Raw genomic sequence first — 26,964 nt, 5'->3', positions numbered from 1 at the left:
TATATTAGTGCTGTCAAGCGATTAAAATATTTAACCGCGATTAATGTCGCGACAGTCATAGTTAACTCGCGATTAATCGCAATTTAATCGCACATTTTTGTCACATGAAAAACCATTGTAATTCTCTTATCAGCATAAAAACGTGAATGGGCTTGCTTTGTATTGCAAAGCATAACACGTCTTGATACAGCCACTGCAAAGTGAAACCTAAGCCGAACACCGGGGCTGGCAAAAGAACCATGAGTGAAGTGATCTACTGTTTGAGTTAGTCTACAACTCAGAGAGACAGGTTACACAGTGACGGTAGGCTTGACATGCTTGATTATAATATAAAGTACACTATTATATTAACTTTAAGTTGTTCGTTGATAAATATTGCATTGAATCTGATCTTTACTGTTTCAGCTCACTTAACACATTTTGTACTTTTACACTTTCTGCCTGTTGATGCGTCGCGCTGTCCAATCGGAGGCGGCCAAATTTGCATATTACAGGAAGGATTTCTGGGATAGCATTGAGTTTACAGTTCAGAGGGATCTGTCTTCTTAAAACTGAATAAATATTTAAAAAGAGCCAAATGAGCCAGTCTTTTGAACGGCTCTTTTCAAAGAACGGATCATAAAGATGCGGATCCCATCAAAGAACCATAAATCCCATCTCTACTAGCGCGCTCTGCCCACGCTGGTTCTTTGGGGGGGAGGGCAGAGGACTCTGGCTGTCAGGGCGTGGCATTACAGTCTAGCTGCTATCGGTTTTCTAAGCAAAGTCTCTGTTCCAAGTTCCTGGCAATTTCAAAAGCTTTTGAAAAACCTACATCATGTCACAGAGCGTTAATCTCGCGATAAAAAAATTATCGCCGTTAAAATTGAGTCAAGTTAACGTTAACGCGACATTTTTGACAGCACTTATATATATATATATATATATATATATATATATATATATATATATATTAGTTTTAGTGACTCCTTTTGATGACATTCAAAACATGTGCCATTGATCAGAAATACCTGAATGCAACTCACTTTACCATTCCACATGACCCTTCACTCAGCTGTGTGCTAATTCCTAATTGTTGAGCAATTATCTGTGATTTCTATACCTGTGAAAAGGAGGTGTGATTTGCAACACAGCGAAACAGTTTAGTACATGCTTTTTTTTTTCCTTTGTTACCTCTTCGGATTTTGTGGGTATAAAATAGCACCAGAAACTGTGTGCAGCCAGAGGAAGGCAGAGCAGTGAAGCTTCATCTGATCTCATGACCTCCACAGTCCTTTCAGTGCACCTTTTCCCTTTGGCATTATTATGGATAGTGCATGAGATTGTGCTGGTAACATCTCAGGAGGAGAGATGTGTTTACCTGGACCACGCACAGCATCTCGACACTGTGGGTCTCTCTCAGGATGGAGATGTGATCATTGGAGCACTCATCAATTTCTACATGCTGCCACCAACCACTGACCTGAGCTTCACCAAAGAACCGCTTCTGCAGCCCTGCTATGAGTGAGTGAGTTGCTGCCTGTCAGTCTCTCTCCAAAGTCATCAGAGATTTAAATTAACTGAACATGGTTGTGCAGGAATTTGACCAAATTCGAACAATGTCATGTTTGTATGTTTATGATTTCTCTTCACAGGTAAACCTGGATCATTTTTCAGTGCATGATCATTAATTATTACTTTTTTATTTTAGTTGCAAGCTTGCACTGGACTTGCATTGCACTGCAATGTTATACAGTATGCTGGTTATGTGCCACACATTCTGTCAAAATGTTAGAACTCAATTTTTATTATTTTTAAATTTTGTCTCTGTTTTTATTATGAGAGAAAGAAATGATGTCACTAATGAAATTATTTCTGAGCCTTGGAACGTCACAGCAATAAAGAGGAATGAAGTGATGCTTTCTCTGCTTCGTCCCTTATGCCCCATTAGTCGGTCATGTTAAATCTGGTCTGTTATGAGGTCTGTTATTGATTTCTTTGAGTTATTAGCCTGTTTTGTCTGGAACAGTTGAATTAAATCTTAACCTCAGTAACTCAAAAACAGTGCACTTATAAACAATATTCTGTAGGTGGAAAGTTCAGGAACAGAAATCTCTATGGCTCTGATAAATAGAGAATATATTGTCAACAAATCTTTCTGAAATTTGTACTGTGGAGGTCTGTGGAATTTAATTTACAGTTAAAGGAGTTCCTGGCTACAAAATGTTTGAGAATCTCTACTCGACTGAGGCAAAAATTTTAAACAAATTTTAATATCGTCTCAGGAAAAAGGATACTAAACTGTACCCTTCCTTGATGCTGTAAAATAAGCATACACATTTTACTTTAAGTGTAACTGTCTTTTAAAATGCATGTATAAAATACCTTTAAGTATTTAAAATGTAATTATGATCCAATTCTGTACCTTTTTTGAAGGTACATGATATCCACATTTCCATGTGAATTGTACATATTAACGGTGATATGAAAGATGCATCCTTGAAGGTACTTGTGCAGTCTGACATCTAAAGACAAAAATTCTTGCACACATTTTTCACTTGGTTGCCTTTACAGGACACTGTCTGTTGTGCACCGAGCGCGTGATGTCTGCAAACTGTTTTATCTCTGTACTTGATACAGTAGGCCTCGTGCACGAGTGTAAATTACAGTGAAGTTTTGTAACTCAGAGACAGGAATTTCTCTGTCAAGCACACTGCAGACATTTAGAACCACATTCTTCTTTGTATTCATTAATGTGTCCATGATCAAATTTATTTTGTGTTGGTGAGCTTAATTTCCAAAAAAAATTTGAATGATAGCCTGTATTATGGAGATATTGGAGAAAACTTACTTTGCAACTTTTATCTGCAGCTTGATCCAGTTTCTTTTTGTGTATATATACATATATATATATATATATATATATATATATATATATATATACTAATGCATGTATAAAGCATAACAAACAAACAAACAAGAGAGAGATAATTTTTAGTGTTCTGTATGAAATGGATGTTTGTTTTATGACTTTTGTATTATTTAGTTAATCACTACAAAAATATTTTAGATGTGCAAATATTATTTTTGCAACAAAAAAATGTAATTTTAGAGAATGTCAGTAATTGGCTCAAAAATTTTTTGTGATAGGCCACTTTTCAGGAAAAAAAATATGGAGGTGGCTAATTTTACTGCATGGGAAAAAAAAGAAACAAGTGCGACACTGAAAGACTTTCTTCATACTCATCTCATCTCATTATCTCTAGCCGCTTTATCCTTCTACAGGGTCGCAGGCAAGCTGGAGCCTATCCCAGCTGACTATGGGCGAAAGGCGGGGTACACCCTGGACAAGTCGCCAGGTCATCACAGGGTTGACACATAGACACAGACAACCATTCACACTCACATTCACACCTACGGTCAATTTAGAGTCACCAGTTAACCTAACCTGCATGTCTTTGGACTGTGGGGGAAACCGGAGCACCCGGAGGAAACCCACGCGGACACGGGGAGAACATGCAAACTCCGCACAGAAAGGCCCTCGCCGGCCCCGGGGCTCGAACCCAGGACCTTCTTGCTGTGAGGCGACAGCGCTAACCACTACACCACCGTGCCGCCCCTTTCTTCATACTTATTTTTAAAATGTATCTTGGGTGATCAGATCACAAGTGGGACAGCACTAAATACTAATGTAAATGACCAAGAGGCATTCATATAAACCACTTGCTGAGGTGGTCTAGGATATATATATATATATATATATATATATATATATATATATATGAAAATGAGAATGCAACCTGAAGTGTTCCCAACAAGGAAGTAACAGGAAAGTGACATCAGAAATTCAAACAGAAATAGTCAGCTGAACAGCTTGGAGATGCATTATACACACGTGTTAACAACACTGTGTCTCTGTTTTCCACTTGTGACCCCAGATCCATTTGAAACCCAGTGTAAACAGGGCCAACGTCTCCAGAAGAACTGTGACAGCATTTCTTTGCATGCGACAAAGACTTTTTCACACACACACGTGTGTGTGTGTGTGTGTGTGTGTGTGTGTGTCTGAGAGAAATATTGCAGGGTTATATCTCATTCATCCAGTAATTCCCTTTCCTTTTCTGTTCAGATTTCAAGAGAGTCCCGTGCAGTGGGCTCAAGCTGTTGTATTTGCTGTGGAGGAGATTAACAGAAATCCTTCTTTGTTGCCGGGGGTTCGACTGGGCTACCGTATCATGGACAGCTGCTCACGCTACCCACATAGCCTGAGATCAGTCATGTCCTTGATCAGTGGAGGGAATGGCACTTGTGAGATCACCCAGCCTACCAAACTTATCATTGGAGATGCTACTTCCACGCAGTGTATTATTCTGTCCAGAGTTCTGAGCCCACTGCATGTACCAATGGTGAGTGTCGCGCTCAGCACAGAGATAAAATGGACAATGAGCCACTGTAGAGAGACCTATATGAGCATTCTTATATCATGGTTCTCACTAGTGGGTTGGTGAAGCATTGCTAAAGTCCACAATTTTATAATTTTCTTACAGTGGTTGAAATATCAAGCCAACATGTTCAAAAGTATCACTTTTGTTCTTGTGTTCGGATGGATATTTGACTGATCAATTGAACTGAATGGGTTTAATCCAAGCTTCAATAACTCAAATACAATTTTGACTCATGTTCAGATAGTATTGTTCACATTAAAAAAAAAAAAAGAACTTAATATTTCATCAATTTGATTCTTTTCACAAAGTAAATCTGTACAGAGCGGATTTTCTTGAGTTGAGTGTAAAAGGAGGTTAAGCTAAAAAGTGCAAATAATTAGAAAGTTGATTATATTTATTATGTTGGGAATTATTATATTATTATATTATGTATGTTGGGAATATATTCTGTTTATCCCTCAGATCAGCTACCTGGCTACATGTGTGTGTCTCAGTAACAGAAAAGAGTATCCCAATTTCTTTCGCACCATCCCCAGTGATATGTATCAGGCTCGCACCATGGCCCAGATGGCCAAACGGTTTGGATGGACCTGGGTTGGTGCTGTGGTGGAGGAAAATGACTATGGGCTCCAGGCAGTGCAGGCATTTAGGGAGGAAACAAAAGGTACCAGTATCTGCCTCGCTTTTGTCAGCACTATCTTCCGTGAGAGACTGGCAAAAGATGTGGATCGTGCTGTGACAGTGGTGCAAAGCTCATCTGCTCGTGTGATCATGGTATTTGCTTGGTATACGGATGTAGAAATGTTCCTCACTGAGCTGGTTCGTAGAAATGTGACGGACCGCCAGTTCCTTGCGAGTGAGATTTGGAGTACCAGTAGCCATCTCTTGAGCAACCCTGAGCTCTACACCATTACTCAAGGCACACTGGGAGTGGCTGTTAGGAGTGCACCCATTCCTGGACTTGAGAAACACCTAAGAGAGCTCCACCCCTCCCGGTATCCTCGAGACACAATTCTGAGAGTGTTATGGGAGAGGACATTTGGCTGCAGCCCAGTAGTGAACAACATGAGAGCCTCTCAGAGTGACTTACCCCCATGCAGTGGGAAGGAGAGTCTGCATGGGGTACAGAATGGTGTTACAGATGTCTCCAACTTAAGAGCCACTTATAATGTGTATCTGGCAGTTTATGCAGCTGCATATGCACTCCACTCCCTGCTCGCCTGCACTGCACCTAACAGTTCTGACCCCATGGAAACCCCAGGCTGTTCATCTCCCGACATCATCACGACACAACAGGTAATGCTGTTTTTGTCAGTGTTTTATATATTTATATTGCTATTTTATTGATAATTTATAATACCAGTGAATGTACTCAGTGATACTTGAGCTTCTAGAATGATTTAAATTTAAATTCATTACATAAGGAATAAAACCCACCTTGGGTATCACTGTCTGTTAATAAGAAAATAATCCACAACTGGGTCATGTGATGCTAAAGTTAATTGTTTTCCTGTAATCATACTCTCCATAGTGTTTCATTCTTCTCATACCACAGCTAAAGATGATAATTCTTTATTTCTTGTTTAAGACACATCATGCTTTTTAACCATTTATTATTAGATTCAGTGTTGTGTAGAATCCATGAGACAAGTTAGTTAATGTTTTACAAGCATGTCTTTTTTCTTTCTTTTAAAGTTAATAAGGCAAAAACATAGCTTATCAAGTTAGAAAACCCAGAAACTCATCTCTCCCAAAAACATCCCTGTGGACAAAGATTTACTGACAGTTCCAATGTGCTGACACCCCAAGCCTCTTCCATAACAGCTATATAAACACCTCATTGCAGTAGGCATTGCCAAATTAACAATGATACATTGTTCTTTGCTATTTTTTTTATTTTATCCATTTTATGTAGCTTTGATTAGGTAAACTATGGTAACAGTCCCTGTGAATAAACACTACTGTCATAGATGCTGTTGTAAAATTGATCAGCATCTTCTGACCAATTTGATTCAATGATTCATTAGTGCTGTGGTATCAATGGATTAAACCCATCCATCCATCCATCCATCATTTGTAGCTACTTATCCTGTACAGGGTCACAGGAAAGCTGAAGCCTATCCCAGCTGACTATGGGCGAGAGGCGGGGTACACCCTGGACAAGTCACCAGGTCATCACAGGGCTGACACATAGACACAGACAACCATTCACACTCACATTCACACCTACGGTCAATTTAGAGTCACCAGTTAACCTAACCTGCGTGTCTTTGAACTGTGGGGGGAACTGGAGCACCTGGAGGAAACCCACGCGGACATGGGGAGAACATGCAAACTCCACACAGAAAGGCTCTCATCGGCCGCTGGGCTCAAACCTACAGTACGTAGGACCTTCTTACTGTGAGATGACAGTGCTAACCACTACACCACCATGCCACCCAGATTAAACCCATATGTGCAAATTTCAATGCAAATAAAAATTGTTCATGATTCATAGTATTATTATTCTTGATGTCAAACATATAAATACTATTTAATAATTAAAACAAAATGTACAGGGCGGCACGGTGGTGTAGTGGTTAGCGCTGTCGCTCACAGCAAGAAGGTCCGGGTTCGAGCCCCGTGGCCGGCGAGGGCCTTTCTGTGCGGAGTTTGCATGTTCTCCCCGTGTCCGCGTGGGTTTCCTCCGGGTGCTCCGGTTTCCCCCACAGTCCAAAGACATGCAGGTTAGGTTAACTGGTGACTCTAAATTGACCGTAGGTGTGAATGTGAGTGTGAATGGTTGTCTGTGTCTATGTGTCAGCCCTGTGATGACCTGGCGACTTGTCCAGGGTGTACCCCGCCTTTCACCCGTAGTCAGCTGGGATAGGCTCCAGCTTGCCTGCGACCCTGTAGAACAGGATAAAGCGGCTAGAGATAATGAGATGAGATGAGACAAAATGTACAAGTTCATATATAATTATAAAGAAGAAGAAAAAGTCCTCAAACCAAAGTGTAGAATTAAAAAAAAAAAAAACATACAGTTGTGGTCAGAAGTTTACATACAGTGACATGAATGTCATCTTGGATATGAAAGTCATGGGAATATTTGGGCTTCCAGTAATTTCTTTGAACTGTTCTTTTTCTGTGGCAGAATATACAGCATACATGTTTATTAAAAAAAAAAAACACTAGAATTTGGTGCATAGGTTTTGATTTTCTTTGGGTTTTCTGAAATCAACACATGGTCAAAATTATACATACAGGGTCAAAAATTTACATATTCTCACTTAGATTATTTATTCAGAGGTGCTGAAACTTCCAAAATGTCTCTCATCTTGCCAAGGCTGAGGTCTCTTAACTTCATGTAAGTGATCATGATTGAATACAGCTGGTAGCTTCTCTGTGCCTTCATAAAACGGGTTTGTTTACAGCACTCATTGGATTGATCAACACACAGTAAAATGGAAAAGTCCAAGGAGTTCAGTGCAGATCTGAGAAAGAGGATAACAGTTATACACAACTCTGGAATGTCTCTTGGAGCCATTTCTAAACAACTGCATATCAAATCCAAGATCAGTTCAAACAATTGTCTCCAAGTTATTGTGAGGTGTAGTCACTTTGTCAAGCCACTTTGCTTCAAGAAAACCCAAACTGTCACCCTCAGCTGAAGGGGCATTGGTTTGGATGGTCAGGAACAACCTGGGAACCACCATGGCACAGCCCTGCCATGAACTGGAAGCTGATGGATCACTGTCTACAGTTCAGATCACTATGGACTAAGAGGCTGCTATCCAAGAAACAACCCCCTGCTCCAAAATTGACACCTTCAAGCTTAACTAATGTTTGAAGCTGACCACATGGACAAAGAAAAAGCCTTCTGGAGGACAGCTGTATGGTCAGATGAGACAAAGATTGAGTTGTTTGGCCACAATTACCACCATGTACAGAGGGACACTGTACCAGCTGGTGGTGCTGGTAGGATCATCATTTTCTGGGGCTATTTTGCTGCCAGTGGAACTGGTTCACTGCACAAAGTGGATGGAATAATGCAGAAAGCGAACTACCTCAGAATTCTTGAAGAGTCATGAAATATCCAATCAGAATTCTGCCAGAAGCTTGTTCGTGGTAAACAAAAATGTTTGCTCAAGGTGAATCTTGCGAAGAGACATTTAACCTAAATCTTAGGTGTGCTGTATGTATATTTTTGACCATGTGTGTATAAATTTGACCCTGTGTTGATTTCAGAAAACCCAAAGAAAATTAAAACTTTTGTACCAAATTCTAGTGTTCTTTTTAATTAAAGATGTATGCTGTACAATCATTCTGCCACAGAAAAAGAACAGTTCAAAGAAATTACTGAAAGCCCAAATATTGCCATGACATTCATATCCAAGATGACATTCATGTCACTGTATGTAAACTTCTGACCACCACTGTAGGCTATCCAAAATGCGGCAGTTCTTGTTGCTCACCTTCCTCTTCTCCTCCTAGCTCTTAGAGCACCTTAAACTGGTGAACTTCACAACTCAATTGGGAGAAAAGTTTTATTTTCAAGATGGGGAGATTCCAGCTGTCTATGACATAGTAAACTGGCAGAGAGATCCTGGAGGAGCCTTGCAGTATGTCCTTATTGGCCGACTGGAGGGTTCCAACCTCATCATTAATGAATCTGCCATCAGCTGGCCAGGAAACTCAAACAAGGTAACTAAGACTAATACATAAATATAAGTAATATAGCTGTATAATTTTACTCAAGGGGCGGCACGGTGGTGTAGTGGTTAGCGCTGTTGCCTCACAGCAAGAAGGTCCTGGGTTCGAGCCCCGGGGCTGGCGAGGGCCTTTCTGTGCGGAGTTTGCATGTTCTCCCCGTGTCCGCGTGGGTTTCTTCCGGGTGCTCCGGTTTCCCCCACAGTCAAAAAACATGCAGGTTAGGTTAACTGGTGACTCTAAATTGACCGTAAGTGTGAATGGTTGTCTGTGTTTATGTGTCAGCCCTGTGATGACCTGGCAACTTGTCCAGGGTGTACCCTGCCTTTCGCCCGTAGTCAGCTGGGATAGGCTCCAGCTTGCCTGCGACCCTGTAGAAGGATAAAGCAGCTAGAGATAATTAGATGAGATGAGAATTTTACTCAAGAGTCAAGAACAAATTAATATCTTTGCTTCCATTCCCTCAAATATTTGGAAAATATGTTGGTATTTATGGGATATTCCTTAGTATAAGTGACCTTCACTAGATTTCATTTTGGTGAAGGTAGTGTTGGTCCTTCACTGTTCCAGGGCCTGGGGTTTGATCCTCATATTTGGTTCCTGTGTCCTTGGAGTTTCTGACGTTATCCCATGATTTGAATATTTTTTTTCCTTCTCAGTGTTCTTAGAAAGATGTTTTTAAAACATGCTGATAGTTGGGTGTGTGTGTGTGTGTGTGAGAGAGAGAGAGAGATTCCCTGTAATGGATTTTTCTCTCCACCATGAAAGATCATGTCTTATATACTGTATAAATCCTATAGACACGATATATCACTTAACAATTATTTGGCAAACATATGCACATGCTTTTGAGTTTCAGTGCCCCAGCTTTCAAATGAAGCCTTTTGTCCAATCATATGTTTTCTTAGTCAGTTCTTACACACATCCTAAAGCTGTTCATTCAACAAAATGTTATTGTGTGCATCATTTGCATATCTGTGCTGAAAATTTTTTAAAATTGTTCATGACTATTACAACCCCGATTCCAAAAAAGTTGGGACAAAGTACAAATTGTAAATAAAAACGGAATGCAATAATTTACAAATCTCAAAAACTGATATTGTATTCACAATAGAACATAGACAACATATCAAATGTCGAAAGTGAGACATTTTGAAATTTCATGCCAAATATTGGCTCATTTGAAATTTCATGACAGCAACACATTTCAAAAAAGTTGGGACAGGGGCAATAAGAGGCTGGAAAACTTAAAGGTACAAAAAAGGAACAGCTGGAGGACCAAACTGCAACTCATTAGGTCAATTGGCAATAGGTCATTAACATGACTGGGTATAAAAAGAGCATCTTGGAGTGGCAGCGGCTCTCAGAAGTAAAGATGGGAAGAGGATCACCAATCCCCCTAATTCTGCACCGACAAATAGTGGAGCAATATCAGAAAGGAGTTCGACAGTGTAAAATTGCAAAGAGTTTGAACATATCATCATCTACAGTGCATAATATCATCAAAAGATTCAGAGAATCTGGAAGAATCTCTGTGCGTAAGGGTCAAGGCCGGAAAACCATACTGGGTGCCCGTGATCTTCGGGCCCTTAGACGGCACTGCATCACATACAGGCATGCTTCTGTATTGGAAATCACAAAATGGGCTCAGGAATATTTCCAGAGAACATTATCTGTGAACACAATTCACCGTGCCATCCGCCGTTGCCAGCTAAAACTCTATAGTTCAAAGAAGAAGCCGTATCTAAACATGATCCAGAAGCGCAGACGTCTTCTCTGGGCCAAGGCTCATTTAAAATGGACTGTGGCAAAGTGGAAAACTGTTCTGTGGTCAGATGAATCAAAATTTGAAGTTCTTTATGGAAATCAGGGACGCCGTGCCATTCGGACTAAAGAGGAGAAGGACGACCCGAGTTGTTATCAACGCTCAGTTCAGAAGCCTGCATCTCTGATGGTATGGGGTTGCATTAGTGCGTGTGGCATGGGCAGCTTACACATCTGGAAAGACACCATCAATGCTGAAAGGTATATCCAGGTTCTAGAGCAACATATGCTCCCATCCAGACGACGTCTCTTTCAGGGAAGACCTTGCATTTTCCAACATGACAATGCCAAACCACATACTGCATCAATTACAGCATCATGGCTGCGTAGAAGAAGGGTCCGGGTACTGAACTGGCCAGCCTGCAGTCCAGATCTTTCACCCATAGAAAACATTTGGCGCATCATAAAACGGAAGATATGACAAAAAAGACCTAAGACAGTTGAGCAACTAGAATCCTACATTAGACAAGAATGGGTTAACATTCCTATCCCTAAACTTGAGCAACTTGTCTCCTCAGTCCCCAGACGTTTACAGACTGTTGTAAAGAGAAAAGGGGATGTCTCACAGTGCTAAACATGGCCTTGTCCCAACTTTTTTGAGATGTGTTGTCATGAAATTTAAAATCACCTAATTTTTCTCTTTAAATGATACATTTTCTCAGTTTAAACATTTGATATGTCATCTATGTTCTATTCTGAATAAAATATGGAATTTTGAAACTTCCACATCATTGCATTTCATTTTTATTTACAATTTGTACTTTGTCCCAACTTTTTTGGAATCGGGGTTGTAAACAGGCAAGAAAAAATACCTTTGAGGGTTAAAATTACTTTATTGTTGCCTGATAATTTTAGGTGCCTGTGTCTGTATGCACTGCTGAATGCCCCCAAGGGACACGGAAAGCGAGAAAGAAGGGCCTGCCAGTCTGCTGCTTTGACTGCCTCCCCTGCGCTGAAGGGGAATTCAGCAATGTCACAGGTCATCAAATATCCCTTCAATTAATAATTGAATCAAACTACTGAAAACAAATGTGATTTAAATCATCATGCAGGGCACAATAAGTCAAATGCCATCTGTATTTAGGAAAGTCCAGGAAATATTTTTTATTCCTATTTCTGCCATTACCATGAATGGATTTTTCTTTATACCACAATGCTGCTGAATTCTCAATTCTTTTTGGTCAGAAGGCAAGGATTGTTTTTCTTTAGTATAATTACACAGGTAATTATAGAAATTCCCATGTGCTGATTGGTCAAGAAATTCAGCCCATGTTTACATTAGACCGTATCAGCAGATCATCAGATTAACGTTTTTAAAACAATTAGTGTGCACACAGCAACACCAATACACGATTTGCGTGCACATAGCAACACCAATACACTGATACGCTCGGCTCCGCAGGCATCCTGCACTCCAAATCACTCCGCCCTGATCAGCGAATGCCCTCTGGAGGGTGCGCACTCCGGCCCTGCGCAGCTCACACAGCGCGCGAGTGAAGTGCACAAGCCACGATTCGGGTCTGAGCCGCTGTGTGTGAGATCCCAGCGCATATCACTTACTACTTGCAAGTGGAAGGATGGCAAGCCTAAAGACAATCATAACTACACAATGGGCAGTATTTGCATCAGTATTTGCAGTATTTTCATACTTTTATACTCTTTAATGAAAGGTGATACAAGGCGGAAGTCCGCGCCGTTTTTCAGCAGTCGCGTCACATGACCAACGCCAGCGAATCAGGAAGGTGGATGTCACAGTGACGTTGTCCAATGAGACGCCAGCTAGAGCTCAGCACAGCGTATCCGCGTATTCTGAATGTTTACACAGCACCGGAGCTGACACGATCTGGATTGAATACGTGGACGCTGGCGGATTCCCGTTTCCCGGCGTTTCCAGGCAGTTTAATGTAAACGCACAGTGCATCCGCGAAGAAAACGAGACAGATACAGTCTAATGTAAACGTAGCCTCAGACTATTTCTCAATAATTACCTCAAGCGACTTGGTAAAATGGCTCCAATCGCTTTGTCATCTTAAGTGAGGAAGAATTACAAATGATGAAAGAAAATGCTGTTCCTAAAACCACTCAAGATGCTATGAAGTTTGATCTAAAACTATTCAAAGAGATGGTAGAATTGTGATTTATTTTATCCATTTCAAAACAAAGTATTTCATGTGAGTTGGCATACATAAGTGACAAGTCTGTGTATGCCTTTATTACATTTGCATGCTGCATTTGAAATTATTTTTTTAATATGATTTTTTAAAAATAATAACCTGTGTATTTATACTAAAACAATTACCCACCTCAGGCTCAGTGAATATCGGTGAATAATAACCTCGACTTCATCTTGGGTATTATTCACCGACATTCACTTTGCCTTCGACGAATAATTGTGAAATAACAGTAGCTCAGGCAGTAGTTCTGGCTGCAGGGCAAATCACAGGCTTATATTAATGTGTTCATTCTAATATGTTTTCACTTCTCTCGTAACAACTTGCACAATGAGTTGTGTTGAAGATGCTCCACCATAAAGTCGTTAAAAACATGTATAAGCATTGATATGGTGAATATTTTGGAAAGGAGATGTCCATTTAACATTTATGAAAGTAGTCACTGCTGTTGGTACTTTGTAATAGTTACAGTTAAAGCTATAACTTTAAGGTTTTTGACACAGGAAAGTCTTCTGGATGGAAGGTTTTGAGGTTTCTCAGTAATATGACACAATTTTTTGTGGTGTCTGGTGAGGGACATTGGTGATAAGAGGGACCTGTTTCAGAGATGTTCTATAACATTAAAAATAACTGTAATGGACAATTAACAGTTATTCCACAAAATTAGGTCGTACATGAGGTGATCGCTGATGAGACGCGTAGCACACTGAGTTGGCTATAAGCCATGTACGACAAGATTGAGTGGAATAACTGTTTTATTCTACCCACACTCACTGGATTTTAAGGAACAGAACATTTTTTTTTTTTGCAAATTTGATCAATAAAAACTTTATTTAAAATGCCTGACAAAATAATTTCTGCTGAGAATGTAAAGAAACCGGTGAAATGACAGTAGAAATTTGTGAAAAATGTGGTAATAGTAATAATAATAATAATAATTTTGAAAAATAAGTGTGTGTGTGTATATATAATATTAGTGTGTGTTCTTACCATCAAACACTTTCATTCCATATTTTGTTGTGTTTTTGGGGGTTTTGTTTTTGAGTAGAGTTTTTATTTCACTCGTGGTTGGTTCAGCAACATGCGCCGCCATTTTCTTTTTCTCTACTCATGGTCTATGAGCTGATAGCCGAGTAGTAATAGCCAGTCAGAGGGCGTGTTTGCTCATATCAAATGAATGTGGATAGAATAAAATGTATTATTGTCTTTCATAAATTGAGCAATAAATTAATTTTTGGCAATGGCTATAGTATAAAAGGAATAAAACAATTTGGGATGTGCCTCCCCCTCCTCCTTCCTCCTCCTAAACTTCATGTCAGCATGGCGTTGAGCCCACCAGTGCCACTGAACTCTGTCATATCTCACGATCTTGGCTGAGTACCAGGATGTCCTCCAGTTTCAAATTAATCTGCTGGGCTCCTTGACAAATGACATCATTCCAACTGGTGTGTGGTTGGCCGTGAGGGCGTCTCCATTCCACCGCTGGCAGATAAAACTCGTAAACAGTTCTTCTGGGATGGTCGTCTGTGTAGTGCAGGATGTGTCTGAGCCAAGAAACACAGCACTGTACAGGGCTCGAAATTCACGGTGGTCCGGTCGCCCGAGGCGACTTAGTTTGTCATTTGGCGGGTAATTCCTGTCACTAGCCAGCCCGGCTGGCTAGTTGAAAATAAAAAATATATATGAAGCGAAGATTCAGACTAGGGCTGTGTGATATATCAAATCTCATCTCATTATCTCTAGCCGCTTTATCCTTCAACAGGGTCGCAGGCAAGCTGGAGCCTATCCCAGCTGACTGCGGGCGAAAGGCGGGGTACACCCTGGACAAGTCGCCAGGTCATCACAGGGCTGACACATAGACACAGACAACCATTCACACTCACATTCACACCTACGGTCAATTTAGAGTCACCAGTTAACCTAACCTGCATGTCTTTGGACTGTGGGGGAAACCGGAGCACCCGGAGGAAACCCACGCGGACACGGGGAGAACATGCAAACTCCACACAGAAAGGCCCTCGCCGGCCACGGGGCTCGAACCCGGACCTTCTTGCTGTGAGGCAACAGCGCTAACCACTACACCACCGTGCCGCCTATATCAAATATATATATCAAATATACTCTATATATTTCCGAAAATTCTGTGTGAGATACATATAACTATCGAGTATTTTATGGTCATCTGCTGACTTGCGTTTGTTTCATGTTTGTTGCGTTTGTTTAAAACCTTTTCCGGTGGTTTTCTCCCTGTCCCTCAGGCAGTATCGTGAGAGGCTGCCTAAGGGTAAAAAAAACAATAACATCACACACTTGCCAACCAATCCTGGGTGACATCTCGGTGCTGAAAGGAACTTGCTGGAAGATTTCCTAGTTTCGGTTTACAGCGCTGACTCAGTTTGTGTAATCGCTGGTGTTGCATAGGCTACCATGTAAGCTCTGTCAATTTCAGCAACAAATTAAAAATGGAAGCAGACGAATTGGTTCCTAAAAGAACTAGTAAGGGGTCAGTCATCTGGCATTTTTTTTTGGATATCGCAAGGAGGACGTGGAACAGCAAACGACAATTTGTAAAGTGTGCAAAAAAACAGTATCAAAATACTCGGGTCTTGAAATAAATGCGCATTAGTCATGAACAATGGTAACTACTCTCTTTTGTGTTATTTTTGACAGAAGTAAAATTCATACATGAACAAATTTTGGCGAGTTGATTTTCTGTTTGGCTAGTTACTTTGGAAGGTAACTAGTCCAGCTGGCTGGTGAAAAAATATATGAATTTCGAGCCCTGCTGTATGATGGTATGGAGGATATTTGGTTGGTTAGTCCTCTGGTGGAGTTCCTCATTGGAGACCTGATTGTACTAATGCATCCCCTTAATGGTCCTCAGGGCACGGGTCTCAAAGCCGAGAACATGGGTGGCCAAGGTCTTGCTGAGAGGCTAGGTCTTGGCACCGTAGAGCAGCACAGACAAAACTACACTGTTGTAGACCCATAGCTTGGTGTATTGGGAGCTGTCATGTCGATTCCACAGTGGTCTCCAAAGGCTTCTCATGATGCCTGCTACCAGTCTATGTCACCTATTGATCTTAGTGAGGTGGTCTACTATTGGCTACTGTCGATCCCAGGTAAACAAATGATGTGACAAACTCGACGTGATCGGTGCCAATGACAATGGGTGGTGGGTCAGGACCATCACCTATATGCATCAGGTTGGTCTTAGAGCCTGATGTAGCCCAAGCCTGGATGCCTCCTCATTGAAAGCATGAAGTGCTCCCTTCAATTCTGCCAATGAACAGAAATGGGATGTGCTGTTTTAGGAAAATGATCATTTCTGGGGTAGTGACAATAACTCTGCTTTGATCTGGACACATCACCTCAACCCATCATGCTTTCTTTCATACTTAATCAATGCTTCACAGAACTTAAATTCATCCCTTTATTCTACAATGTGCTCATACTGGTCTCAAAAGCACACAATCTGTGTTTAATATGCTAATTGTCATGCCTAACCCTGCTCCTGGAAATTACATAGTACCCTTAGTATTCTGAAGACCACAGTCATAGATTAGGGTTAAGCTAGTGACTAAACTGATTTTTTTTAAACATCTCTTTTACAGGCTCACTAGAATGTTATCGCTGCCCCCCAGAATTCTGGTCCAACAGTCTCAGGACTACATGTGTGCCACGTGAGGTTGAATACCTCTCCTTCAACGAGACAATGGGCATCACCTTGACGACTGTTGCTGTGTGTGGTGCAATGATGACAGCAGCTGTGGGTGTGGTGTTTGTGTATTACAGGCAGACTCCTATCGTCAAGGCCAATAACTCAGAGCTGAGTTTCCTGCTCTTGCTGTCACTCAAACTCTGCTTCCTGTGTTCACTGGTGTTTGTGGGTCAGCCCTCATTATGGTCATGCAGGCTACAGCAAGCAGCATTTGGGATCAGTTTTGTCCTCTGCCTCTCGTGCATCCTGGTCAAAACCATTGTGGTTCTGGTTGCATTTCGTTCAGCTAGACCTGGATCTGCAGCCCTCATGAAGTGGTTTGGACCAGGCCAGCAGAGAGGAAGTGTTCTGTTCTTTACTTGTATTCAGGTGATTATCTGTGCTGTGTGGTTGTCCTTCAGTCCCCCTTTTCCTCACCGCAACTTAAGCATTCAAGGGTCAAAGATCATTTTAGAGTGCATGGTAGGATCAGTGACAGGCTTTTCTCTGGTTTTGGGCTACATTGGACTGCTAGCTGCCATTTGTTTCCTTCTGGCCTTCTTTGCCCGAAAGCTTCCAGACAATTTTAATGAGGCCAAATTCATCACTTTCAGTATGTTGATCTTCTGTGCTGTGTGGATCACCTTTGTTCCAGCGTACATCAGCTCCCCAGGGAAGTATAGTGTTGCGGTAGAAATATTTGCTATCCTGGCTTCCAGTTTTGGTGTCCTGATCTGTATATTTGCCCCAAAATGTTACATTATTTTACTCAGGCCGGAAAAGAACACCAAGAAATTTCTCATGGGGAAAACACAATAGAGAACAGGATCTGCTATTGTCACTGCCTTCTCATGAATAATGAAACAATGTTTATGACTCTCTTTCTTTTTTCCAATTTTAAGTGAACAAATATTATGAATGGTCCATTTAGGTACGTCAAGCATAAATGTGGAAATGTTAAAATTATGTGAGTTATTATTCCATAAATTGTCCAATTGTACATAAAATTCATGCAAACTGTTTTCACTGATTATAGTTGCAGTTTATAGAATAAAGTCATACCAATTTTGACCTTGAGCGCTTTTATTTCATCAAATGTATAAATGATGAGAACGAAAATTATCATTAACACCAGATAGTAAGATTCTAAATAATTTCTCTTCAACAATGGTGTATATAATCAAAAAGTGCAATTGTGGAAACAGGAACTTATGAGCTTATGACCGTCAGAGACACTTCTGAATTCATGATAATTTTAACTTCAAATCTATTGTGTAAATCTGAAGTTATTAACTTTTCAGTGATAGAGACTTGAGTGCAAACTGTTCTTTGAAATTACAGTCCTAAGGCTATCCTAGCAAGAACATCCATAACAATATTTATGCTTTATATGTGGTACCATCCATAGTAATTCCATGGTGATCTCGAGGCTATCCATGTGGGGCCATCCTTCAAAGCAGCGACTGGCTTTCAGGTGACAAAATCTTCAAACAGAAGTCGGGTAGAAGGAGGCAACAGCATTCAAACACATCCAAGTTAACAAAAAACACTCTATGCCCATGAACCCTCCAGATCTGTGATTTACCTCAGAAAAAAATAAATAAATAAAGATGAGCAAAAAGTTTAACAAATGTGTTTTTAGCCTCAACTTAAACTCTTAGATTGTGTTGGAGTACTGAACACAAATTGAAAGGCTGTTTCATGTCTATGGGGCTTTGTAAGAGAAAGATCTACCCTCTGCTGTAGTCTTCATAATTCAAGGTACCAACAAAGAGCTTGCATCTTATGACTGAAGTCAGCAAATAATAAAAGACAAGAAAATCACCCAGGAACTATGGCACAAAACCATTTTAGTGCTTTATCAGTCAATAATAGTCTTATTATTTGTAGTATTAGTATCATTTATAGTTGTAGTAGAAGTAGTATTAGAGGATTATCATTTTTATTAATGATTATTCCATAAATGATGTGTTCATGTATTGGCAAAATAGGGTGATATTAAAATAGGTGTTAAAACTACTTGCACAGCATGCAGTATAGTATTATGTAGATGATTCATGGGTTGTTAATGCTTCACACACAGATGGATTATTAATGTGTGTGATGATAAATTAAAATGCACTCTACTCTTGATCAGATGGAGAATGAGAATGGAAATGCCAAATGAAGTGGTTATTTTATAAAAATTTAAGCAATAATTTCTAAATAAATGAATACTAAATAAATGTGAAGTTCCTTGAAATAGCTTTTGTTCAACCAAGTGCCAGTACACTTCTCAGCTACAGATCTAAATAATGAGCTTCTTTTTCTTTATCATCATTACAAAGGTAATCAGGCATTTTGGAATCATCAGTGAGCGTTCTTGTTTAAAAATAAATAAGACGCATACAGTTTTGTTCCATATTGTAACTTTCTGAAGCCTTCAACATCCCTAAATCAACATTATAATTACCGTATTTGTGCAGTATGTCCCAAAAGTCTTTACTTTTGTTCAACTATTTGGCCATCATGTTCTTTTTTGTGTTCTTATCTGGTCTGAGTAGGATGATGTAACACTTTGGAGCAAAGATACATACTAGAAGGCCATAACTTGAGGCCAGGATGGCAAAGACCTCCACAGCTACTGTATATTTCCCTGGAGAGCTGACATACGCTGGAACAAATGCAATCCACACAGCACAGAAGATCAACATGCTGAATGTGATGAACTTTGTTTCATTGAAATTATCTGGAAGCTTCCGGGCAAAGAAGGCCAGCAGGAAGCAGACAGCAGCCAGTAGGCCGATGTATCCCAGAACCAGGGAGAAACCTGCCACTGAGCCTACAGCACATAGCAGTACTACCCGTGCTCCAAGCTCACCTTCTGCACTTTCTGTGGGCAGAGGAGGTGCCAGAACGAGCCATAATGCACAGATCCCCACCTGTATCAGTGTACAGAGGACAATACCAGCCCTCTGTTGAACAGGACCAAAGTACCGCATCACATTTGAGCCTGGCAGAGTTGCTCTGAAGGCCACCAGCACCACCACTGTCTTACTGAGCACACACGCCAGACACACCACAAAACTGATCCCAAACAGTGTATGGCGTAGCATGCAGGACCAAGGTGCTGGCCGGCCAATAAAAGCCAGTGCACACAGGAAGCAGAGTTTAAGTGACAGCAACAGCAGGAAGCTCAGTTCAGAGTTGTTGGCGCGGACCAGGGGTGTGTCTCGATGATGGAAAAAAGTAGCCAGGACAGTAACAGTAAGAGCTGCTCCAGCAGCTGAAAGCACAGAGAGGATGATGCCCATGTTATCTTGAAAGGACAAAAACTCCACTATCATTGGGATGCACTCTGTTCGGTCAGTGTTGGACCAGAACCTCTTTGGACACTTTATGCACTCTGGAGAGTCTGGAGAGATTAGAGCATTAAATTGATTAGGGAGAAACATGAATTATAATTTTAGGGTGATTCCACAACTGGGGTGCCATTTAACCCTTGTAACTCTGAAAAATGAAATTGAAAACTCAAAATCAAACAAAATTAAAATTTGCGATTCCATCTCAGGCAATAATCTAATTTTTAAAGGTTTCTTTGCTGACAATTGCTGTTTAACAATTTAAACAGAATTAAAAAAAAAACACCCTTACATTCCATCTTCCCTTGCTCTTTCGGAAAATAAGTTGGTATAGTTTCCTGTTGAGCATATAACTTATTTGTAGAGGTTACTGTAATCAGACAACAAGGTTGAGTGAAGGTTGAAGGAATAAAATGACCATTTTTGTCATATGAGCCATCCATTCAATAACCAGTAACGGCAACTCATGGCAAAAGATGTTTCAAGCATGACAATGGAGTCAAATATTCATGCAAAATAATATGAATTTTGAAGAATTCTTATTCATATGTTTGAAGGTAAAATGCTTTCTGAGTGTTGTAGCTTTTGTTAGTGCTGTAGTTTTTTTTTCCAAATGTTAAGATGGCATTTGTGATGAAGAATACCTTGCTGTTTTAATCTTATTTCTGTTACCTTTATTTTACATACATGCAGCACCAGTCAAAGTGTGGGAAGATCTTCTAATTCAACATTTTTCTTTATTTTTTTATAAATTAATAATTTACCTGTCCTTTTTTTTACTCATTTAAATATTTTGGATATTCACAGATTTTCCTTTGATTTCATATTATATCCATCCATCCATCCATTATCTGTAGCCACTTATCCTGTTCTACAGGGTCGCAGGCAAGCTGGAGCCTATCCCAGCTGACTATGGGCGAGAGGCAGGGTACACCCTGGACAAGTCACCAGGTTATCGCAGGGATGACACAGAGACAAATAACCATTCACACCAACGGTCAATTTAGAGCTACAAATTAACCTAACCTCCATGTCTTTAGGGGAAACCAGAGCACCTGGAGGAAACCCACATAGACATGGGGAGAACATGCAAACTCCACACAGAAAGGCCCTTGTCGGCCACTGGACTCAAACCCAGGACCTTCTTGCTGTGAGGTGACCATGCCAACCACCACATCACTGTGCTGTCATATAAAAAAAAATTTCTCACTTTTTAGGTTGTTCAATTTTACATACTTTTAAATATTACATTTTGTATTCTATTTATTCATATTTGTATGTTTTCTCAGGCAAGTTTGGCAGTAGAAGTGAACCTTTGGTTGCCATGCAAGTCAAGTACCTTGGACTAGTTTGAACTGAACTGAATGAAATGGAACTTTGTTTCAGACTTCGAAATTGATAGTATTTACAATACCAGACAAAAGTTTGGACACACTTTCTAATTCAATAGTTTTTCTTTATTTTTATAAATTAAAAGACATTTCATGTCTGACAGTAATGATGGACTGGTGTTTCTCTTTACTTAGTTTAGCAGTTCATGACATAATATGGATTACTCCAGTTGTGGAGTAGGGGTATTTACTGTCTTTTTATTATTTACACTTTACTGTTTGATCTAAAATGCATTAAGAAGGCAAGAAACTCATCCACTAATTAACTTTTGATGATGAGTAATGATTCAATTAACATAAGTTAATTGTTGACTCAATTAACACAATTGAAAAGCATTCCAGGTGACGACCTCTTGAAGCTGGTTAAGATAATGCCAGTAGTGTGCAAAGTGTCATCAAGGTAAACGGTGCCTAATTTGAAGAAACTAAAAATATCTATCTATCTATCTATCTATCTATCTATCTATCTATCTATCTATCTATCTATCTATCTATCTACACATTTTTGTTCAGCACATAATTTCATATATATGTTTCATATGCTATTTCATAGTTTTGATGTCATTTCTGCAAAGTAGAAAATAGTCAAAATACAGAAAAACCTATGAGTGAGTAGGTATGTCCAAACTTATGACTCGCACTATATTTATACATGTAGTATCAGTGGGACACAACCCCAACCACCCACCCCCTCCCAGGAGAGCAATCACCCTTTATCTTAAAAGCATTTCAGATTTACACTGCATTGTTTTGTGCAGGTGAACAAATTAACTGTTGGGTGCTAAAATGATGAGTTGAGCACTGGCTTGCTAATATTGCTTTGCTACAGTATGTACAAACAAAACAGCACTTTTAACATTGAACAAGAATTTGCCCTTTACAGTACCAGTAGCATTGCTGATCTCCCCTGATGTGCATGGTATGCAGTCATAGCAGCAGAGAGGCTTTCCTTTCTGTACAGCTTTCCTGGTGCCTGGGGAACAGCTCTCACTGCACACAGACACCGGTACCTAGATGACAGAAATAAAAGTTTACATTGGTTTTAGACAAACATTTCAGAGGACATAATTGTGTCATTTTTAGCTCAAATGTGATGGAACAGAACAGGAATCATAGGACCCATCAGTCCCTTTTCATGTGTAAGATGAATAAATATTGGTTTCTTATTATGGCATATGGCGGCACGGTGGTGCAGTGGTTAGCGCTGTCGCCTCACAGCAAGAAGGTCCGTGGCTGGCGAGGGCCTTTCTGTGTGGAGTTTGCATGTTGTCCGCGTGGGTTTCCTCCGGGTGCTCCGGTTTCCCCCACAGTCCAAAGACATGCAGGTTAGGTTAACTGGTGACTTTAAATTGACCGTAGGTGTGAGGGTGAATGGTTGTCTATGTGTCAGTCCTGTGATGACCTGGCGACTTGTCCAGGGTGTACCCCGCCTTTTGCCCGTAGTCAGCTGAGATAAGCTCCAGCTTGCCTGCGACCCTGTAAAACAGGATAAAGCGGCTAGAGATAATGAGATGAGATGAGATTATGGGATACCGCCTACACAGTTGTTAGGCACTTAACATTGGGATGCAATTTATTTTTCCTACTGAATTATTAATTGTGCTCTGCTATCTCTCTCTCTCTCTCTCTCTCTCTCTCTCTCTGGTTCTGTTTAGTTGTGTGTTATGTGCAGGCCAGTTCACTTCAAATATCTCTGTTGTTCCTTCACTTGTTGGTGATCATTTACCATATCTCAAGCTCAAAATTACAGCACAGCAATGTTAGTCTGGATCATTAATAGTTGATGCTGCTAGAACTCCAAAATAAAATGTGCATCCTTACCTCATCACCCCAGCCCCCTCCCCAGAACACTTTCCTGAGATCCAGCTGAAAGTCTTGTTGTGGTCCACTTGCTCCATCAAACTGTCCTACTTTGACAAACTCTACTTTTCCTTCGGCCCCTACATGCCAGTTAATTATGTCATACGAGGCAGATGGATCCCCATTCTCATCAAAACCAACCATTTCGCCCACTGGAGTTGTGAACTGGACAGCCTTCAGGTAGTGTAGAAGCTAAAAACAAACCCATACAAACTATCCCTTCACTTACACTGTAGCACAGAATACTATGAATAAGGTCACACAAATGCAACTAACTAACTGTAATATTAGTATTGACAAGAAAATTAGGAAACAGTCAAATGTTCAACCTTACTGTTGAAGTATTTTCTTCACCTGTTTAGGTTTTATTGGTTTAATATCAGGACATTCTCCATTCCCAAAAGGTCCTTTGCCAGGCTGACATGCCAGCATGTTCTGAATAGCATTTGCAATTGCATACACAGCCTTATAGACATTATACATGACATCAAAATAGGCCTCTACATGTTCTACTTTCTCCATGCCTGTGCACTGTGGTCTTGGAGGTCCTGCTTGAATTTGCTCCCTAAATCTACATCCAAATACATCCTCCCAAACACTCTGCACCAGTGGCTCCAATAAATGTTCCTCGGGGCTCAACTGTGTCAAATATGAGCCCAGACCCTGAATCTCAACCTGCCTCAGTGCAAAACCAAGGGTCCCTGCTAAGGAGATGCCACTCCAAGCAGAGTAGTGAGTAGAGGTACTCCATGCTTCAGTGGCAATCCACTGCCTGTCAGTGGCATTCATCCTCACCACTTCTCTCAGTAAGACCTCCATATCAGGCCCAATCGCGAAGGTTACTACCACCCGAGCTTTTGAACTCTGTATCCTCTCCACAATGCGTTGAATCCTACTGGGTGCATGGGATTTGGGGATGACCTCATGATAGTCTACACACACACCTGAACCCTTTAGTTCCTTCAGCAGCAGTTGCACACCACTTTTTCCATATGCATCATCTCCAGAGACAACCCCAACCCAAGTCCAGCCCAATAGATGCAACAAATGAGCCATGGCTTTAGCCTGGAAAGCATCACTTGGAACTGTACGCAGAAAGGTTGGGTATCTGGTATGATCACTGAGACATGCACAAGAAGCAAAGTAGCTAACCTGGAGAGATGAGAGGAGATAAACTTAGAACAGAGAAATACAATCTGTCTTTGACATATGTTTTATACATTGTATATCTTTGCTATTTGTTATGGAATGAAAGGTCTGTAAAGGAAATAGAGATAACTGATTAAAAATTGGTACACTACCGTTCAAAAGTTTGGGGTCACCCAGACAATTTTGTGTTTTCCATGAAAAGTCACACTTTTATTTACCACCATAAGTTGTAAAATGAATAGAAAATATAGTCAAGACATTTTTCTGGCCATTTTGAGCATTTAATCGACCCCACAAATGTGATGCTCCAGAAACTCAATCTGCTCAAAGGAAGGTCAGTTTTATAGCTTCTCTAAAGAGCTAAACTGTTTTCAGCTGTGCTAGCATGATTGTACAAGGGTTTTCTAATCATCCATTAGCCTTCTGAGGCAATGAGCAAACACATTGTACCATTAGAACACTGGAGTGATAGTTGCTGGAAATGGGCCTCTATACACCTATGTAGATATTGCACCAAAAACCAGACATTTGCAGCTAGAATAGTCATTTACCACATTAGCAATGTATAGAGTGTATTTCTGATTAGTTTAAAGTGATCTTCATTGAAAAGAACGGTGCTTTTCTTTCAAAAATAAGGAAATTTCAAAGTGACCCCAAACTTTTGAACGGTAGTGTAAATTGTCACTATATCACTCAAGTTAATTTTTTTATATTTAAGTAGTTGACACTGCCATTTACCATAGGGATGTGAAAAACACCCAAGGTATCAGCCACCACTATGGAGGCAGAGGAGCGTGCATCACCAATAATGACAGGGACATTAGGAGCCATTGTGCACTGTTCCCCAAACACTGTCTCCTCTTGTCCTGTCACCATCGCCAGTGCAGCACTTAGTGTACTGCTCTCAGCCAAGCAAGTATCTGCAGCAAGGTAGCCCAGTGTGAAGTTAGGCAACAGAGATGGACTCTGGTTAATTTCCTCCACTGTGAAAATCATTGTTTGCAGCCAGTGATAAGATCGTAATTCAACACTGAGACAGAGAAAAAGTAAAAGTGAAATTTCAGAAGAATATTATTAGTTCCTGGGACATTTGTAAAGAGCAAGGACAGCTTTGGTAACTAAATACAATTAATCAACAAATACAAAATGACAAAAATTGGGGGGAAATCTCATGAAAGGCTTTGGCACACTGAAACCATGTCCTCAACCAGATTCCACAGTTAAACCCAGAAATATTCTTAGAGCAGATCATTTTTCAACACTTACTTTCCAATTTCACCCCATCTAATTTCTATGAACACGTAGTTCTCACCTCTGGCAATGGCTTTCCTGTACCCTCTGTATGAATAAGTGATCAGGTTCAGGAGCTTCCACATAAACTGGAAAGAGACCTCCGATAATTACATCACCTTCCTTGTACAGGCTCCTGGAGATGGGCCTGGTCTGTAGAGTACAGGAGAGTCCCACAGAGTGCACCCAGTTTGGCCAAATCAGGAACCCTAGTGCCCTCAGCCAAGCATCCACAGCCATCACCTGACCAGAGATACAGAGAGAGACCGAATGACTGAAAGGAAGAAAAAAAAAGGCCTTGCATCTCCTGCAGACAGGTAGTGTGACACGTTCCTGTTTAGTAGAGGTAAATTTGCTCAGAGCAAAAAAACATTTGGGGGTAATTGTGGAAAGTCCTTGTGGAGCTAGAGCAATTTTCTTGCCTGTCAAAACAACTCATAAGCAAGGTCTCTGTCACCCCTTCAGCAGGTGACTTCAGCACCACTGGATCTTAGGTCAAATTACCTGAAAATATATTTTAAAAAAGTATTGATCTCCTACAAACAATGTGAAAAAAATGTTTTCTTTTCGTTTTCTCCAATGTATATGCTCTTTGATTTTAGTCAGCAGAGAAAATATGGACAATTAAATCAAATTAAACAATCAGTGTGACATCATGGATAATTACTTTGTTTTTACAGAGAGCTGTAAACACTTTTTTCTGTTCTATCCTGCGCTTCCCTTTGAGTTTCACACACCCTGCTGAATGACTGAAATTGGAATGGCAAATGGGAAACAAGAAAGACAAAATAGTTATACACTTCCTCCTTTCAACAGAAGGTACTCATATCAAATCTGCATTCAGGGTTTTATGTTATATCTTGTTAGTGGTGGCTGGTGGCCTTTGAAATAGGGGAAGCTCAGTTTTAGGTCTACGCAATACATTTCTTTCAATTATTTGTTGTCATTAGTTAATTATTTGGCAATTTGTTGTTATTTATCTGTGAATTCTGCCATGTTTTAACCCCTTCGGACACAAAGAAAAATGCTATAGAACTTCATGCTATGGAACTTCACGTGTACAATTGTACACATCATGTCCGAAGGGGCTATTCTGACTCTGCAAAGTAAACTTAAGCATGAACT

The 26,964-nt window shown here is 40.4% G+C and overlaps 2 protein-coding genes across 2 annotated transcripts; one reads left to right on the top strand and one right to left on the bottom strand.

Moving 5' to 3' along the window:
• Positions 1–1,258: 1,258 nt before the first annotated feature.
• LOC132888432 (extracellular calcium-sensing receptor-like) lies at positions 1,259–17,627 on the top strand. Its single transcript, XM_060924482.1, has 6 exons — positions 1,259–1,503; positions 4,109–4,385; positions 4,887–5,720; positions 8,898–9,107; positions 11,793–11,916; positions 16,723–17,627. The coding sequence occupies exons 1-6, from the start codon at positions 1,259–1,261 to the stop codon at positions 17,625–17,627; spliced, it is 2,595 nt and encodes an 864-aa protein (XP_060780465.1).
• A 1,676-nt stretch (positions 17,628–19,303) lies between these two features.
• Positions 19,304–26,001, bottom strand: LOC132887583 (extracellular calcium-sensing receptor-like). Its single transcript, XM_060923047.1, has 6 exons — positions 25,862–26,001; positions 25,288–25,579; positions 23,755–24,552; positions 23,362–23,592; positions 22,427–22,550; positions 19,304–20,202 (listed from the first exon to the last, which is right to left on the bottom strand). The coding sequence occupies exons 2-6, from the start codon at positions 25,543–25,545 to the stop codon at positions 19,304–19,306; spliced, it is 2,310 nt and encodes a 769-aa protein (XP_060779030.1). The 5' UTR covers positions 25,546–25,579; positions 25,862–26,001.
• Between the last annotated feature and the right edge of the window lie 963 nt (positions 26,002–26,964).

Source organism: Neoarius graeffei, chromosome 6 (genome assembly GCF_027579695.1).
Source record: "Neoarius graeffei isolate fNeoGra1 chromosome 6, fNeoGra1.pri, whole genome shotgun sequence".
In the NCBI taxonomy this organism is placed as follows: domain Eukaryota; kingdom Metazoa; phylum Chordata; class Actinopteri; order Siluriformes; family Ariidae; genus Neoarius; species Neoarius graeffei.
This window is presented reverse-complemented; position numbering and strand designations above follow the sequence as displayed.